This window comes from Myodes glareolus, chromosome 7 (assembly GCF_982192425.1).
Source record: "Myodes glareolus chromosome 7, mMyoGla1.1, whole genome shotgun sequence".
Taxonomy (NCBI): Eukaryota; Metazoa; Chordata; class Mammalia; order Rodentia; family Cricetidae; genus Myodes; species Myodes glareolus.
The window spans coordinates 57174490-57192962 of NC_142032.1; the positions used below are offsets into that span (position 1 = coordinate 57174490).

The window sequence follows — 18473 nt, forward strand, 5'->3', positions numbered from 1 at the left end:
TTAAAAAACTATTTTTAGGTTTTAATTTTTAAAATTTTATTAGTTTATATGTAGGGTGTTTTGCCTGCATGTATGTCTGTGCACCACATTCATGCAGTGGTCAGAAGAGGGCGTTGTATCCCTTGGAACTGAAGTTAGCTGGCTGTGAGCCACCTTGTGAGTGCTGGGAATTGAACTCAAATCTCGAAAAGCAGCAAGTGTTAGTAACCAGCGAGTAGTCCCTCTAAGGTTTTGTTGTTTTTTGAGACAGGGTTTCTACATAGCTCTGGCAGTCTAGGACCTCACTATGTAGACCAGGCTGGCCTCGAACAAAACATCCGTCTCTGCCTCCAGAGCGCTGAAATTAAAAGGAGGTGCTCCACCACGCATGGCTACCTCTTCGTATTTTTTTAAGCCCCAACTTTTGGATTCCTTAGGATAACTGTTTTTCTATTTCATGAAACATTATACTGTGAAAATCTTCATGCACACAATAAATTGTCACCTCTGTATTTCTCAATCGTAAATTCCATCAGGTTTGGACAGACGCTCAGTTTTCACTGTCGACAAAATCCTTTTTGAGCCTCAGCAACCCCAAGTAATGTGCTTGCAAAGAACGCACTCAGGGGAGGTGCCTCTCCCGATCGCCGAGCACAGTGTTGGGTATCGATCCTAGACTGAAGGCGTCTGTTCTGGTGTCTCCCGCCAGGCCTAGCCTCACGGCAGACAGGCTTCCACAACACTCGGGGTTTGGCCGAGGCAGCTGGAAAGCAGGAACCCTTACTTCCCCGAAAGAACAAAGTTTTCCTTGGGGCCCTTCCGGCTCGCCACACCCCGGCCAGAGGCCACTTTGCGGACTAGGCCTCTGCCGACTCAGCCCGGGCGCGCTCCCCCGCCGCCAGCCCTCCTTTCCCCTCCCCCCTGGCGGCGGCAGTTGGTCGCGCGCCTCCGTGCCTTTTCCACCCCCTGCGAGAACCAGCGGGCTTCAGGCCCTCTGGGATTGGCTACGTCAAAGGGCATCTTCTCGCAACCTCTTTGATTGGCTGCTGTAGGCGCGGGATGCAGTCTCCAATTGGCTAAGTTAGAGCGCCTGCGCGGCGGGGTTCTCGGTCGCCAGCCATTCCTGTGGAGGACTGCGGGTCGTTCGGACGTTTTGCCTGTCGCTGTAGGAGAGCTCCCGTCTCTCCGGGAAGGCGGCCGCGGCGTCAAGATGAAGATCTTTGTGGGCAATGTCGACGGGGCGGATACGACGCCAGAGGAGCTGGCAGCCCTCTTCGCGCCCTACGGCACGGTCATGAGCTGCGCCGTCATGAAACAGTTTGCCTTCGTGCACATGCGCGAGAACGCTGGCGCGGTGCGCGCCATCGAGGCCCTGCATGGCCACGAGCTGCGTCCAGGTCGCGCGCTCGTGGTGGAGATGTCGCGCCCAAGGCCCTTGAACACTTGGAAGATTTTCGTGGGCAATGTGTCGGCTGCATGCACAAGCCAGGAATTGCGCAGCCTCTTCGAGCGCCGTGGACGCGTCATCGAGTGTGACGTGGTAAAAGGTAACGCGGGAGCGCGCTCGGGGAGGGGAAGCGCGCGGTGCACTCAGCCTATTAGCCACGCCCCTTACCCGGGGGGTTGGTCCTTGCGGTTGGGAACGGTGGAGAAGTGCGCGGGAGCGGGGCCTAAGGTGTTGGGGGCGAGTTGGGTAACGCCACCCTCCCTTGCGGTCCAGGCAACAACATTCATCAAGTGGGAGGAGTCGGCTCTGGGCGGGTGCAGTGGCCATTGCTAGGCGAAGCCGCGCCTGGGGTCGCGCCAGAGACTTGCGAGTGTACCGGGTTGGGGCAGGGGTGCATTTTCCTGGTTGCAAGGACTTGGTACCAAACTGAAATTGGGAAGTGACGGGCACCAGCCGGACCATGGAGCGGGGAAGATTTCGCCACTTCCCCACTTCCTCTACACACATCGGTCAGATCCTGGGAAGAGGGAAAAGGTGGGGGCTAAAGCCCCAAGACCTCCCCGGGGTTTTCTCCTGACGAATGCTCCCAAACGGAAGGTAACGGGGCCCTTGGTAGTTTCTCGGGTTGCAGTCTTTATTAGTATTGTCTGTCATGGATCTGCTTGTGGGTACCAGAGGGGACTTTTCCAAACCCATTTGGCTTTTCAATATTTGGTGGGTTATCCTTGACAGTTTTGTGCTTTCCAACTCTCGGGTCCCCCCCCCCCACTTTGTGTTCAGTCTTACATCTTACTAGCTGGAAGCCCTGATTTTGTTTATTTTTGCATGTGGAAGGGGACTTTTGTTATGAGGCCTCCCCCCAGATAGGTTTTACTTGCCAAATTGGTGCCACAGGGCCCAGCTGTTTTATAAGCTTTGAGATTGTAAAGGGGTATGCTCTGGCTTTGCGGGATGTTGAGAGGCGGGCGAGGTGTCTGTTAAACATGGGCTAAACACCATTACTCAGTAGTCGTGCTTGAATAATTCTTAGGACAGCTCCCTAGTTTGCGTTTTCTTTGAGGAAATGTCTTTTTGAGACCCTGTTGACTTTCTTAGCCTGGGGTCTTATCGCTTGTCTTCTAAATGCTGTTCTTTTTTGTTGGCAAGATTTTAAGGGACAACCCAGACCAGTGTCTGTTTCACTGGTCAGAGTTAACTTTGCCCTGTCATTTTCAGCAATGCCACCTGGGAGTGATGTCCTACTCATGCCTTACTTCTGTTGGATTTCTATCTTTGCTTGTGCCCTGTGGGAAATGATGAGGATAGGAAATAAATGCAGTTGGGAGTGTTTGCTCATTCTCATCAAATAGTTCATTTGCTATCCAGGAAAGTAACAACTTTTGGGCCATTGTTGTCTTTTCTGTAATGAGGGGGGGGATGTTTAAAGGGTCATAGGGTGTGCAGTACCAGGAACAAAATGTTCTGCATTGATACTGATTCTGTTTTCCTCAACTCAGGTTATATCTGGAATGATACTTTCCTGCAGTCTTTAAGCATACCATGGTGCTTGGATTTTTGCTTCTGTTTAAAGTAAAAGTGGGAAAGGTCTCAGTTTGGGTACTTGATCAACAAAAGGATGGGATAAATGAGTTTTTATGAGAGTTTTGTGTTTAATTGACCTATCTAGTTTCTTTTGTGGTTCTTAGGTAGGCTGGCTACCAGAGTGGAAATCTAGAATCCAGTACCTCAGGGTACAGTCTCCGTTGGAATTCATATGGATCAGTAAACTTTTTTCTCAGGTGGTAGGCCAGAAATTTGCCTGGCTTAGTTTGGGACTGACGTTAAGTAGCAGTGAGGGTGGCGGTTGATAATAACTTTACATACACTGTACAGCTCTAGGAAGATTCCCTGTGAGAGTTACAAAGTTTGTGCATTTTTCCTTTTAGAAACAAATATTAATAGCAAAACTACACTCCAGATTGATATGACACAGGCTCTATACTTTGATATGAAAGATTTGGTGACGATCTGAAATATACTTCCACTGGGAATGAAAGCATTTTAAAGTTGAGTATACTAGAAGAGACTGGTTCTGTAAATACCTTTCTCATTTTTGGGAGGGGAGGCTGAGGATAGGCGGTTGGTTGAACTGTCAAATCTTTGAAAAGTGCAAAAGCTTTGTCTTACACAGAATGGTCAACTGTTGTATTTCACGGGAAAAAAGTATAGTTGCCTGGTTAATTGAGCTTAGGTCTGACTTGTAATAAACAATAACTATTCTCCACAGTTATAGCAGCTGGGCACTGTTGGGTAGTCAAATATGGACAGTTTCAGGTCTGAATATCAGAAAAGAAAGATGCTTTGTTTTGGTCGGCCATTCTTTCCCTACACAACTTTGTAAACTTAAAAGTATTTAGTCTTTGGGAAAACTCAGTTTCTAGTATTCTTTTAGCTTTGGTGCTAGAGAGATTGTGGTGCCATCATAGAAGGTCCTGAAAACATAACTTGTTCATCATATCTCCTCCGCCCCTGCTCAGACAGGGTTTCTCTGTGTAGCCCTGGCTGTCCTGGAACTTGCTCTGTAGACCAGGCTGACTCCCAAACTCAGAAATCTGTCTGTCTCGGTCTCCCGAGTGCTAGCATTAAAGATCTGCACCATCACCTGCTAATCTTATGCCGTGATTTCCATCAGTAGTTTCTTTGAAGTAGTTCAGCAGGCAAGTGGGTTTTTGGAGTTCTTCAGATTTCTTTCTGACTCTTTGTTGCCCTAGAAGTAGTTGGTTTTTGAGTGTTTTTGACAGATCTGACTTTGGCTGCTTACTGTGATGAATAGCCCAGGAGCAATCTCATTAGCTAGGTAACAGATTCCCTGGGCTTCTACTAACTGAGGTACATCTTCACCACACACACACACACACACACACACACACACACACACACCCCTTTAGATCCATTTTATGTTTATGAGTGCCTGCATGTATGTATGTGCACTACATACATGCCTGATGCCCACAGAGGTCAGAAGAGGTCTGATTCCCTGGAATTGGAGTTAGGGGTGGTGAGCCACAATTTGAGTGCTGGGAACTGATTATACAAGAGCAGCAGGACTTGTAGAGAATTCAGAAGCCATCTCTCTAGTCCCTGTCCCCCTTTTGAGACAGTGTTTTTTGCAGCCCAAGCTGGTTTTGAATTTGCTATGTAGCTACAGATGGTCTTGAAGTCCTGATTTGAATTGCCTCTACCTCCTAGGAGCTGCTATTATAGGTATGTGCTGCGATGCCCAGTTCACACGTTCTTCTTGGACATTTTCTGATAAAAGTTGACTATATTTGTGTCAAAGACCTTCTTCCCTCATTATTGCTTAATTAATTGGGCAGTCATTTGAATTATTCATTTGAAAGTACTGTTCTTTTCCATTCCCCCTTTTTCTGTTTTCCCTCCCTTTCCTTTTTTTATAGTATGGGGGGGGATCAAACCAATGTCCTTACACTTGTTATATATACACCATCACTGGCTACATCCCAGTTAAGTCTTTTTGTTGTTGTTTTCAAGACAGGGTCTCACTATGTAACACTCACTGGTTGTCCTGGAACTCCTATGTATGCCAGGCTGACTGTGAACTCAGAGAGCACCCAAGTGCTGGGAATAAAGGCACTAAGTGCCCCCCCCCCCCGGTTTTTAAATCTCATTTTTTTGGTTTGCCACTAGTTAAGTTTTTTTTTTTTTTGGTTTTTTTTTGGGGGGGGGAGACAGGGCCTCACTAAGAATCTAATTGCCCTCCAACTTCTGATCCTCCTTGCCTTTTCTCCTGATTGCTAGGGTTACTACTGTTACATGCTGGGCAGCACTTTGTCTTCTAAACTCAAAACCAAGTGTAAGGTATAGATGATGGGAGATGTAATTTCTCTTGTAAATCCATTGAAATTTTTCTTAGGTGTTTTTCCTAGCTCATTTTTGAATATGATAAGGAAATAGGTGAGTGGTCATGTTGATGCATGCCTTTATTTATTTATTTTTTTGGACCTTTTTTTTTTGAAACTATGTGTGTATGTGGAGTCTAACTAGAGTACTTTGGATCCCATGGAGCTGGAGTTAACAGAGTTGCGAACCACTTGATATGGGTGAGCGGTCCATGATCCACCCTCTGAGCCATCTCTTCAGCTGCCTTCAATTCCAGCATTTTGCAACTTTTATGAGTTGAGGGCTAGTATGGTCTATGTCAGCCAGGGTTACATAGTGAGGGGAACAAAGATGAAGAATGCAGCAAGCTTCCTTTGCCCTTCCTGGTGTTTGGTTGTCTCTCTTTCTACCTCACCTTCCTGCCCCATCTACTTTGAAGCTCCAGCTAACCTTAATGTTTTCTTTTGAGTGGGGGGTGTTTCTGCTTGTCATTGCATTTTCCTGGTACCTTTGTCTTTCTTGAGGTGAGTTCACCTTTTCTTTTTTTTTCTTTTTCTTTATTTTTCTTTTTTTGATAGTGTCTTTGTAGCTCTTTTTGACCTCTAGCTCATCTTCTGTCTGTCTCACCTCTGAGTGCTGGAGTTTTGACAAGCTTTACTACATCTGGCCTATCTGTTTTTAAAAGTATCTTAGACCACAACTGCTATTTTTAGCTGATCAACCTAGAGATGAGCAATCAAAGGACAATTCAAATACCCTGTGGCTTGGTGGAAGGGAACATTTAGCCTTTCATAATTGTTAAAAAAGAAGTCAGCTTTTGACCATGGGATCATTGAAGACTTGCATTTGTTGAACTAGGAACATCAAGCTTGGTGTTCATCTTGTTCTTAAAAATTAAGCCAGGCATAATGGTGAACACCTTTAATTCCCGTACTCAGGAGACAGAGATGGGGAAGGAATCTCTGTGAGTTAGAGATCAGCCTGATCTAGTCTACATAGTGAGTTCCAAGACAGTGGAGTCACATAAGACCCTGTCTTGACGACCCCCCCCCCCCATATTATTTTATGTGTATGAATGTTTTGCTTGCATATATGTGCCTACACAGTTCAGAAGAAGGTGTGACATTCTTTGGAACAGGAAGTGATTATGAGCTGCCCATGTGGGTGCTGAGAACCAAACCTGGGTCCTCCGTAAGAGCAAGTGCTCTTGACTGCTGGTCCAGCTCTCCAGCTTCATTTTGTTTTTTGGTCGTATTAAGTAGCTTTCAAGCTTATTTGGCATTATGATTTATTAGATGGAAAATAATATTCTCTAGGGAAATAAATCTCTGGTTAGTTTAGGTTTGAAGAATTGTCATAATTCTCCATTATCTTGCAGCCATTTATACCTCTCAAAACATTTCTGTCTTCTTACTTGGACCTCTGACTTGAGGTTAGTAGTATAAATTTTCCAACGGGGAATAAATGGTAAGTTCTTTAAGATCACCTAACAAGTCAGTGATGATGGATCTAAAGCTGAGCCTTGTGGTATAGCCCAGGATCCTTGATATTATATTGTACTTGGCTTTTGCCGTTTGTTTTTTAGGAGGGGGCATTGTCTTCAAATCCAGGAAATGACTTGTTCTATAGGAAGGAATAGCTTAGAATAAAGCATCTTGGAATGAAGTCCTAAAAGTAAGGATGCCTGTTGGGAGGCCATTCACACTAATTATTTTATAATAGATAATAACCTTAGTAATTCCATCCAGATAACTCCTCATTTCTTGACCTGATAATTGACAGAGATTGAATTCTGCCTCTGAGTTTATGTAAAGTAACCACAGGTCCAAAATGGAGTTAGGGGCAAAACCTTAGGTTCCTTTCATTGTTCTTTATATCCTCTTGATGGCACTATTATGGTTTGTGGTATGGGTGCAAGAATTTCTTCCCCTTTAAGGTTTTTCCTATATTGTAGATGTTTAGAGTTCTCAGACCAATATCCTGTCTTAGACTTCTTCCCAACACAATTTACGCAAGTCTTTAATGAGAGAACCTAGATAGGTGGCTGGTGATGCTCAGTCATGAACTGGCATGTGTAAGGCCCTTCCTATGTTCAGTTCCTGGCCCTACGCTCCCCCTCCCAATAAAGCAAGTGCCCTTTAAGGGTAAACCTGAAAATTCAGTAAATAGTCTTTTAAGGGGAATGTATTTTTCTGTCCCTTGAAGAGGAAATAGCAGAGAAAGCAATGTGGACTTAGATTCCATTCCCTTATCTTACTGACATTCATAGGGTCTGGTTTCTGTGCAAGTTAATGTTTTTAGTTATACTACACAGTCCTGTCCATGGACTTCTCCGGGATGAAACAAAGGGGCATGGAAGAGCTAGCTGGGGCTTTGGTCCTGGCATTAATAAATCGATTTACAGCAAGCCACATAGAAACATTGAACCTGTTTGCCTAAAAGGGAAGTCAGTCAGTGGTCCTTTTTCCTGTTGCCTCCTAGGATTGTTGAGAGGTCCTGGATGTGAAAGTGGGTGTGAAAACTGGAAAGTAATATGGAAAGGGGAAGGTTTCCTAGCAGGAATTCTGTGATTGCTTGCTTCTTGCAGTCACTCTGCTTTTACTAATTGGACCTAGACAGGGAAGTGAGTCATGCCAAAATGTGAGTGGTGGTTTCTAGTGTTTTAAGCTCTTAGCTTCAGAGGTGAGTGTTAAGTAGCTAGTTATTAGATGTGCTTAAATTGAGAACATTGAGTATTGAGTGATCTAGAAATACTTTCTGTATTTGCTTGCTGGTTTATATTTATAGAAGCTGTGAAGATTTTTATCCTGTGTTGTTGTTCATCTTTGCTTTTTTCACAGAAAGTTAGTTGATTGAGGTGGCAAGGGGACAGGGAAGAAGGCCATAGTCAAATGACTGCTTGAGACAGTCAAAAGCTTTGTTACACATCAGCCACATTTCATGGCATACTCATGTAGAGGAGGGTTTGGAGGCCTGGTTGTAGCTGGCAACAGCTGGGTGCTGTTGTGTGTCCATTTTGGGACCCAACAGGTAGCATGCCCTGCCCCCCTAATTGCTAACCCTCTGTCTGCTGCTTTATCAGACTACGCGTTTGTTCACATGGAGAAGGAAGCAGATGCCAAAGCCGCCATCGCGCAGCTCAACGGCAAGGAAGTGAAGGGCAAGCGCATCAACGTGGAACTCTCAACCAAGGGGCAGAAGAAGGGGCCTGCCCTGGCTATCCAGTCTGGGGACAAGACCAAGAAACCAGGGGCTGGGGATACAGCATTCCCTGGAACTGGTGGCTTCTCTGCCACCTTCGACTACCAACAGGCTTTTGGCAACAGCACTGGTGGCTTTGATGGGCAAGCCCGTCAGCCCACACCACCATTCTTTGGTCGCGACCGCAGCCCCCTGCGCCGTTCACCTCCTCGAGCCTCTTATGTGGCTCCTCTGACGGCCCAGCCAGCCACCTACCGTGCCCAACCCTCAGTGTCTCTGGGAGCTGCCTATAGGGCCCAGCCTTCTGCCTCTTTGGGTGTTGGTTATCGGACTCAGCCCATGGCAGCCCAGGCAGCCTCTTACCGTGCTCAGCCCTCTGTCTCCCTTGGGGCCCCATACAGGGGTCAGCTGGCTAGCCCTAGTTCCCAGTCTGCTGCAGCCTCCTCGCTTGGCCCATATGGTGGAGCGCAGCCCTCAGCCTCAGCCCTTTCCACTTATGGGGGTCAGGCAGCTGCAGCTTCTTCGCTTAACTCCTATGGGGCTCAGGGATCCTCCCTCGCCTCCTATGGTAACCAACCATCCTCTTACGGCGCCCAAGCTGCCTCTTCCTATGGGGTTCGTGCGGCTGCTTCTTCCTACAACACACAGGGAGCAGCTTCTTCCCTAGGTTCCTATGGGGCTCAGGCAGCCTCCTATGGTGCCCAGTCTGCAGCCTCCTCACTGGCCTATGGAGCCCAGGCAGCATCTTACAATGCCCAGCCCTCAGCTTCTTACAGTGCCCAATCTGCCCCATATGCTGCCCAACAGGCTGCTTCCTATTCTTCCCAGCCTGCTGCTTATGTGGCACAGCCAGCCACAGCTGCTGCTTATGCTAGCCAGCCAGCTGCCTATGCTGCGCAAGCCACTGCCCCAATGGCTGGTTCTTATGGGGCTCAACCAGTTGTTCAGACCCAGCTGAATAGTTATGGGGCTCAAGCATCAATGGGCCTGTCAGGCTCATATGGAGCTCAGTCTGCTGCTGCGGCCACTGGTTCCTATGGTGCAGCAGCTGCCTATGGGGCTCAGCCTTCTGCCACCCTGGCAGCTCCTTACCGCGCTCAGTCGTCAGCCTCTTTGGCTGCTTCATATGCTGCTCAGCAGCATCCCCAGGCTGCTGCCTCCTACCGTGGCCAGCCCGGCAGTGCCTACGATGGGACAGGCCAGCCGTCAGCAGCCTACCTGTCTATGTCCCAGGGGGCCGTTGCCAACGCCAACAGCACCCCGCCGCCCTATGAGCGTACCCGCCTCTCCCCACCCCGGGCCAGCTACGACGATCCCTACAAAAAGGCTGTCGCCATGTCAAAAAGGTACTGTATGCCCCCCCGCCTCAGCCCCCAGCTGGGGCTTAGGGCAAGGGGCTGATGTTGGCATGGGAGGGAAAAAGGAGCCATTGGCCCCTCACTTGGTCTTACTGTGGGATGTCCAAGGGTCATGAGGGTGAGTGAACATTGCTGGGCATCAGAGTTTAGGTGGAACATAGTGCTCAGTCTGGGATGATACCAACAACCTAGGACCAGGAAACGTCACCATTCTAGGATAGCCTGTTGTACCACTGGAGCCACTTTCTGTAGGATTGGCTCATAGCTTTTCCCACTGTCTTAAGCCCATTCCCTGTTGTCCTGATTTTGGTGGGGTAGATGTGAAAGAGTAGTCCTTTTGGCACTCACTGGCTGAAGGCAAGCTTATGAGGTGCGTTCACCCTGGGAAGTTGGGGACCCTGCTTTTCCTCCGTCGTTCTGTTGATGAACTAAGGTCTTTTTGTACAGGGCCCATGAATGGGGATAGTTTGTTTGGGAATGTAGACCAGAATTCACCTTGACTAGTTTGGAAGGGAGAGCTTCAGCAGAGGGCTTGGTTTCCTGTTGACTTGAACCCTTGTTTGATTTCTTGGCCTGGGTAGTATGATGAGCCTTCTGACAAGGAAACCAAATGGTTTGAGACAAATCTGATAACACCCTCCCTGTCCCCAATGGCATCTCCCCTAGGCCCACCTGGAGCCCTCCCGTAAACTGTCTCATTCACCAACTGTCTTCTTCTCTCGACTAGGTATGGTTCCGACCGGCGTTTAGCCGAGCTCTCTGATTACCGCCGTTTATCAGAGTCGCAGCTTTCGTTCCGCCGCTCGCCGACAAAGTCCTCGCTGGATTACCGTCGCCTGCCCGATGCCCATTCCGATTACGCACGCTATTCGGGCTCCTATAATGATTACCTGCGGGCAGCTCAGATGCATTCTGGCTACCAGCGCCGCATGTAGGGCCATCCTGGGGATGGGGCGCCACAGGAAGGGAGAGAGAGGAAGAGGTAGGGTAGGGTTCAGACCCAGGTCATCACCACCCTGTTTCATACCTCTCCCGATGGTGATTTTTCATCCCCTCCCTCTACCATGTGGGCCTTCCCCAGGAGAGGACCATTTTGTATTTGGCAGTAGCCTGCTTTGTTTCTTTGCCTCAGCAGCACATCTTGCTACTGGCTTTAGATCTGCGGTTTTCCCCCTACCCTGCCATCTTCCCAGAATGGGCATTTCTTTTATATTTTTATTTTTTCCTGGCTCCCTTTATTTTTCTGCGCGATACTTGAGGTTGTTTGGACGGTGATACAACCTACAGCTGATGTCAGGCGGCGCGTTTTTCTTTTTAGATGTGAGGGAGGCCAGGAAAGGGTTACTTTAACCATTTCCTGTGGGCAACCTATGCCAGTAGTCCAGGGGGCCCTGACTGTCCTCTGTAGAGACTATTGAGACTGAGATCCGGTTGGGACAGTCAGGTGGTATGTGTCCAGATCCCTGCTTGCCACTGAAGTTTAGCTGATGGTGACTGGCATAGTCCCAATTCCCTATCTGCCCAAGTAGGTGGTGTTAGAAACCTTAATTTTTTTTCTCTTTTGTATGGACTACAAATAAAACTTGGGGCGATTTGTGGTTTGGAAACCTGGTTGTCATTGTCTTGATTGCATTCAGTGTCAGGTGAGCCAGTTTGACATCCAGGAAGACATGACAGCTAAAGAAAGGCAGCCTGAAGACCCAGAGTAGGTATGGAAAGGTGCTTGAAAGTGGGGATTAGAATGATTCCCTCTAACCCAGTGGGATTAAGTTCATTATCATCTTAAATAGCATGCCATCTTTAGAACTGGAAAGCAGACGGATCCGTTTCAGTTGATCACATAAAAATTCAGAAAAATGCCTGTTTTCCTCTGCTTATGTTTGACTAATGTCCATGACCTTTTCCCAGTTCAGGAAACAAAGCAAAAACTACAATCCTACAGGATGATTCAGGCTGAGATCTGACTGGTATTGGGGTAATGGGCTGCCGTCAGTGTTGACAAAGCTAATGAATCCAGGCAGTAGGCTTGAGTGAGTGTTGAGGCTGGGACCTGGGAAAGAAGCCATAGTGGAGTGGAGGTGATGTCACTATCCGGTACTGCCCTGTGGTTGGAGAAATGAGGGGCAAGGAAAATATGAAGCATATGGGGCTATCTGACCATATCATGATACTTCGCCTGTTGAACTTCATCATGGAACATCCTTCATGTGTCCTGCCAACCTCGGTCATCACAACACCTGAGACTCCTTTTCCCTGTCTGCATCTATTATGGTTTTTAGATACCTTTTTGCTGGGTTTATATCTGAAGGTGTTATAAAACATTCATGAGAAGTGGCTGGTGTGCAAACATAATCAAGTAGGAATGCTGAGATTGAGCAAAGAATTGATATACTTTAGAGCTTGTCTGGAAGAGGGCTGGAAGTCCTGGGTAGTTTGAACCAGGGATAAAATGGAGGTTTGAACTTGATGGGTAGATAAAAGAAGATTGATTAAGTGGAGTGATAACAGAATCCTCCTTGGGGAAGGATGCTTTAGAGACATTCGGGGGCCTGGTGGATTAAGGTGTGTGTGTGCATGTGTGTGATTGCAGCTGCAAAATAGATGGGATGGGTTGTCTCTGCCTCTTTCATTGGTATCATTGGAACTTGGCTGTAACAGTAGTTTGCCCCAAATGTCTTCTTCCTTCTGCCCATCATATAAAAAAATGCCTCAAACTCACAAGTTCTTATTTGTGGCTAACTGGGGTAAATGTCAGGGAGTACTGGGGTCAAAGCTCTTTTATTTGCTTCTCTTTCTGCTCATCGCCTTGCCTTCAGGTGCTTTGCTGCTCATATTCATTCCTCTTCAGAATGGGGGTAGAACGGAAAGATAGGTTTCTTAATACTTTTCCCTGTGATGGTGGAATGATCTGAGAGCTAAGTTACAGGCTTGGCGTGACTGCTCTGGGGGAGTAGAGGGTTGGATGTAGGGCCTAATTGTGGCCTAGGTATTTGCAGTATCTCTTTGTCATTTTCCTTTTCCTCCAGCCCTTGTTCTGCCACAGTCACAATTCCATGGTTCCTGCAGAAAATAAGAACAACCTCCCCCTCCAACCAGCTTTATGTATACCCAGGGCCAGTGTTGATGATCTTTTTTGCAGCTAAACTCAAAGTGATTTGGTTTATTGGATCAGTCTAACTGTTGGCCATCTTTAGATCCTGATGCCTCGTTGCCCCAGCCCTCAGGGTTCTCATTCAAGCCAGAAGGAGCTACAGAGCTAAATCATTTGTCATTCTTTTCTCTTGCAGATTGTTAAAAAATTTCTTTTTATTTAAATTATTCATCTATATTCTATAACCCACTCATACTTTCCTTTTCATCGATTTCTGAGTTTCAAGTTCTTATAACTTGGGGAAAGATGGGTTTGGTGAATGGGAGGACAGAAATGTAATGAGTGTTTTGGGGAAATGGATTTTCATCGCATCTTCAGAACATTCAACTTCTACACATAACATCTCTACATGTTGGCCATATTGGAGAAGTTTTGTTGTTTATTCCTGGAACAAGACATACACAGAGACTTCTATCCTTATCAGCTTGCCCTCTTCAGAGGTTTGACTTTTGTTTTAAATTCTGTTGGGTTGCTCGGACTCCATTTCTTAAAATAGAGGTAATGAGAGACTGCCAATGAGGAGCCGGTCTCTAGAAGTATGCTACTTTTCTACACAACCCCACATCCCCTGTGTCCCCAGCTAAGCAGTGTCAGTCTTTGCACAGTTTGTTGGTTCTCCAGGCATTTTGTCCTATTAAGCCAAGTCAAGGGACAATAGATTAGCATGGTAAAGCCATAGTGAAAATATATTTACTAGATTTACTGGTGTTATTTAATAGAAGTTTGGGTAATAGAGACGATAAAATCGTACACAGAAATCTAATATTTAAATTCTTTTAAAGATGCTAAAATAAGGCCTTTTCTTCTGAAAACTCTAATTTCAGGTCTCCCTCTGATTCATAATTAAATCTATATCTATAAAGCTTGAGATGGCAGTGCTTGGGAGCTTGGTCTGGGGTTGCCTGGAGAGAGCTCCGCACTGGAAAGTAGGACCTATCCCAGTGAACTGTTAGAGTTAATGAGCAGTGCTGGGCAAAGGGTGGACCAAGGAGAAGGGGATGTGTCAGAGGCTAGAGAATACTTTTTTGGTAAGACTTATCTCAGGTTTAAGTTTGAATCCTGACTCTACCTCTTTTTTTCTTTCTTTCTTTTTTTTTTTCTTTTTGGTTTTTTGATACAGTTTCTCTGTAACTTGAGCCTATCCTGGAATTTGTTTGCAGACCAGGTTGGCCTCAACCTTACAGAGCTCTGCCTGTCTCTGCCTCCCGAGTGCTGGGATTAAAGGTGTGCACTGCTACTGCCCAGACTGGCTCTTCCTCTTAACGGTGTAATAATTGGATATGTCGGTACTTCTGCCTTGCTTTTATCATCCATCATTTTTTTCTTTTTTAATTTGAGACAGGGCGCCACTCTGTAGCCCTGGCTGGCCCAGAATTCAACAGGTAGATCAGGCTGACCTTAGACTTAGCTCTCTGCAGGCCTCTTGTCTCATGAGTGCTGTAATTAAAGGTGTGCACCACCATACTCAACTCTTTTCTTTTCTAATTTTTGTTTGTTTTGAGAATAGGGTCTTAGATGTCTGAGGCTGATCTCCCAACTTCATGTGTCTTCACATCCCAAGTGCTACGGTTACTGACGTGTACCACCATGTTCCCATTTATATGATGCTTGGGATATGAATGACTCCAGGAACTCCTTCATGCTACGAAGGAAGCACTCTACCAACTAAACTGTGCCCTTAGTTCCTTGTTTGACATGATCATGGTTCTAAATATTACTTAAAAAGTCATTTTTTTTATTAACCAACTCAGAAATACCAAAAAGTGATAGTAGTACCAAAAAGTCATCTTTAGTTGGGCTGTGGTGGCACACACCTTTAATCCCAGCACTTGGGAAACTGAGGCAGGCAGATCTGAGTTCAAGGCCAGTCTAGTCTATAGAGCAAGTTCCAGGACAGGTTCCAAAGCTACATAGAGAAACCCTTCCTGTCTTCAAAAAAAGAAAAAGTAATTTTTATATGTTAATGTTCATTGAAACCAAAATACATTACCTCTTGTAATTATTATTTTATAATAGTGTCTAAAGGGGTGAGTGAGCATAAAACAAATGAGGGTATGTATTATACTTAGTTACTGAGGTTCATTTCTCGGGGCTCCAGAGATGCCTCATTGCTTAAGAGTACTTTCTGTTCTTGCAGAGGGTCCTGGGTTTGGTTCTCAGAACCTACTCGGCAGTTCATAACAACCCTTAACTCTAGTTCTAGAGAAGCATAGCATCCAGTGTCCTCTGTGGGTCCTGTACACGGTGCACATAAATTCTCACAGGCTCAGACTCATACATGTAAAAAGAAATTCATCTTAGGAATGAGACAATAGAATCTGGGGACACTGAGCAAAGGACTTGGGATATAGGTTTGAGTGCAACACATACGAGTCATCTGAATTTTTGCTGTGAGTGCTGCATAGCAGCATAGCAATGATTTAACCTACTAGACTACACCAATATGGGTAACTCCCCATCTCTGATGACACTGTTTTGTGTCTTAGGATGACTTTCTTTTGTTTATGAAAAAATAAAGTTTGCAGTACAAGAGACATCTTGAATGGAAGGGGGTAAAAATATATAGACAGTGGGATTGGAGCGGGCACACTTGGTTAGCCTATTGGCTCCCTATGAACATCCTTGAAGGATACTGGATTTTAATTTGTCAAACTTGTGACTCAGTTTTGGACTAGGGGCCAGTTATTTATTAGAAGTGTAAATTATTAGATGGATGTGTTGGCTTTTGGCTATATTTCTAGTACTAGACAGGCTGAGGCAGCTGGGTGGTGGTGGCACACGCCTTAAGTCCTAGCACTCAGGGAGACAGGCAGGTGGATCTCTAAGCTTGAGGTCGCCTGGTCTACAAAGTGAGTTCCAGAACAGCTAGAGTTACACAGAGAAACCCTGTCTCGAAAAACCAAAAAGGAATAAAAAAAAAAAAGGCTGAGGTATCTAAGAGTTTTTAGTTATGTTGCTGGGGAGTGAACCCAGGTCCTCCTTGCTAGGCAGGCGTTCTATGATTGCGCTACATACCTAGCCCCAGCAGACAAGATGATTTAAAAACAGTATTCCCGGATAGTGAGATGGATTAGACAGAAAAAGTGCTTCTGGAGGTGGGATTATAGTTAAGGAAGAGGGTTTGAAATTGGTGCTGTACTTTTTGTAAGGGGAACACCAAGTTCCTATAGCTGTGAGCAAACAGACAACAGCAAGAACCTCGTTACCTAGGACTTCATTTTGCTTTTGTCAAAGTCATGATGAAAAGCCACCTCTGACTTGATGATCAGATTTTGTTTTGAAGAAGATTGAAACATTGTTCTGGGTGATGATAAGCACAGATAACTTTTCCTTGAAGTACTGGGATTCTTTGGGGTTTTTAAGACAAGGTTTCTCTGTGCAACAGCCCTAGCTGTCCCGGAACTCATTCTGTAGACCAGGCTGACCTCGAACTCACAGAGATCTACCTGCCTCCCGAGTACCAGGTTTAAAGGTGTGCGCCACCACTGCCTTGCTGAAGTACTGGGATTCTAAACTAAGGACCTCACATGTTAGACTCTTAACTTATCATTGAGCATATACCTTTCTAGCCAGCAAGCCAGTATAACATGAACTGAATCCAATCACTTCCGTCCTTAGATATCAGAAAGTTTTGTCATGCGTTAGTTTCTTTTTTCTTTTTTTTTTTTTTTAACAGGGTCTCTCTGTTTAACAGTCCTAGCTGTCATGGAACTAGCTCTTGTAGACTTGTGGACCAGATTGGCCTTGAACTTACAGATAGATCTTTCTGCCTCTGCTTCTGGCCTGCATTCTTTTCTTAGTCAATAAATATTTGAGGGTTTTTCGTGTTACCAAAGTAGTTCCAGCATTGAGGGCATGTAATATGGAAAATGATCAAGATAGAATTTCAAGTGATTGTAATTACTTGCAAAAGTAGCATGAAGTGATCAGTTACAAGTCAGGGTCTGTGCCTTTAAATATAGTGGCCAGTAAGCCAGGCGGTGATTGTGCACGTCGTTAATCCCAGAGATAGGTGGATCTCTCTGAGTTTTGAGGCCAGCCTGGTCTATAAGAGCTAGTTCCAGGACAGGTTCCAAAGCCACAGAGAAATCCTGTCTCAAAAAAAAAACAAACAAACAAACAAAAAAAACCAGCCAGTAAAAGATCTGAATAGAGAATTTTGTATTCTGAATTTAAAAACCAGTCTTTATCTGGAGTGTTGGTACTGATCAGACAGGCTGAGACTGTAGTGAAAACCTGGTTGGGTAGTTTTTTAGTCCATAAAGAAATTTGAATATGCCCCTCACTCCGGTTTTTCTTTTAGGCAGAATCAAACTATGTAGGCTTGACTAACCTGGAACTTGATATGTAGAGCAGGCTGGCATTGAACTCACAGAGACTTAATTGCCTCTCCCTCTTATATGCTGGTATTGCCTGTTCAGCTGTAGTAGATTTTAAAAACCAAGGACATGATTTTGATTTGGAGGTTGGTTGGCCATAGTCTGGTGGTTTTGATGTCTGCACACTGGCATGAATTGTGATCCTTTGAATTGTTACCTAGTCTCTACCTTTGAACCTGTAGAGATTCTAGTTTAGTGAATGAATTGGTCTTGTATGCTATTGCAGGTATTTTTCAAGGATTTCGGCATAAGAAAATTTAGAAGATTGAACAGAGAGAAAAGAATTTCTATACTGAATGTGTTTCTGGATGCATATTGAGTTGTGATAATGTAGTACTAGACCTCCTCAGAAAGGTCCAGGGCAGTAGGACTGGTTGTATTGATTACTGATCTCAGGTTGCCTTTACTCAGACTCAGGTGCATCAGAGTGAAATGGACCGTGGCCATATTTAATGTCATATTTTCACGTTTTGGGGAGTGGGGGTTTTGAGACAGGGTTTTTCTGTAACTTTGGAGCCTGTCCCGGTGTCCTGGAACTCGCCATATAGACCAGACTGGCTTTGAACTCAGAAGAGTTTTCCTTTTTGAGACAGAGTTTTTCTGGATGTCCTGAAACTCACTCTGTAGAACAGACTGACCTGGAACTCAGAGTTCCGCCTGCCTCTGCCTCCTAAATGCTGGGGTGAAAGGCATGCTCCACAACTGCCTGTTTTAATTTTTTAAAAATACCCTTTCCCATACTTAAATTATTGACTAGTTTTCTGTTTCTGAGTTAGGCTTATTTTCTGTCTTTTTTGTTTTAGTTAATCCCCAACCCCCCAGCCCCAGGGTGTGTGGCCATTTTGGGTGGCAGTATGCTGTTTGTTCTTCCATTCCCCATCCTGTTCTCATGAAGTTCCGCTGCTTTCTGCCTGTTCATGTTCAAGTTATCCATTAAGCACCTTTCCCCTTTTATCCCCATCTTCCAAAGCTGCTTTGCAAAGGTCATGACTAAATTTGCTTGCTCACTGAGTATGGGATTATGTGAAGCCACCAGTGGGTGAGAAAAATGTGATGAGGGCATTGGATCCTGTGAAGAA

At 45.5% G+C, this 18473-nt stretch overlaps 1 protein-coding gene across 1 annotated transcript; it reads left to right on the forward strand.

Annotated features, from left to right (window-relative positions):
* Positions 1-1068: 1068 nt before the first annotated feature.
* Positions 1069-11471, forward strand: Rbm14 (RNA binding motif protein 14). Its single transcript, XM_048458210.2, has 3 exons — positions 1069-1526; positions 8388-9852; positions 10592-11471. The coding sequence occupies exons 1-3, from the start codon at positions 1190-1192 to the stop codon at positions 10797-10799; spliced, it is 2010 nt and encodes a 669-aa protein (XP_048314167.1). The 5' UTR covers positions 1069-1189; the 3' UTR covers positions 10800-11471.
* The last annotated feature ends 7002 nt before the right edge of the window (positions 11472-18473 follow it).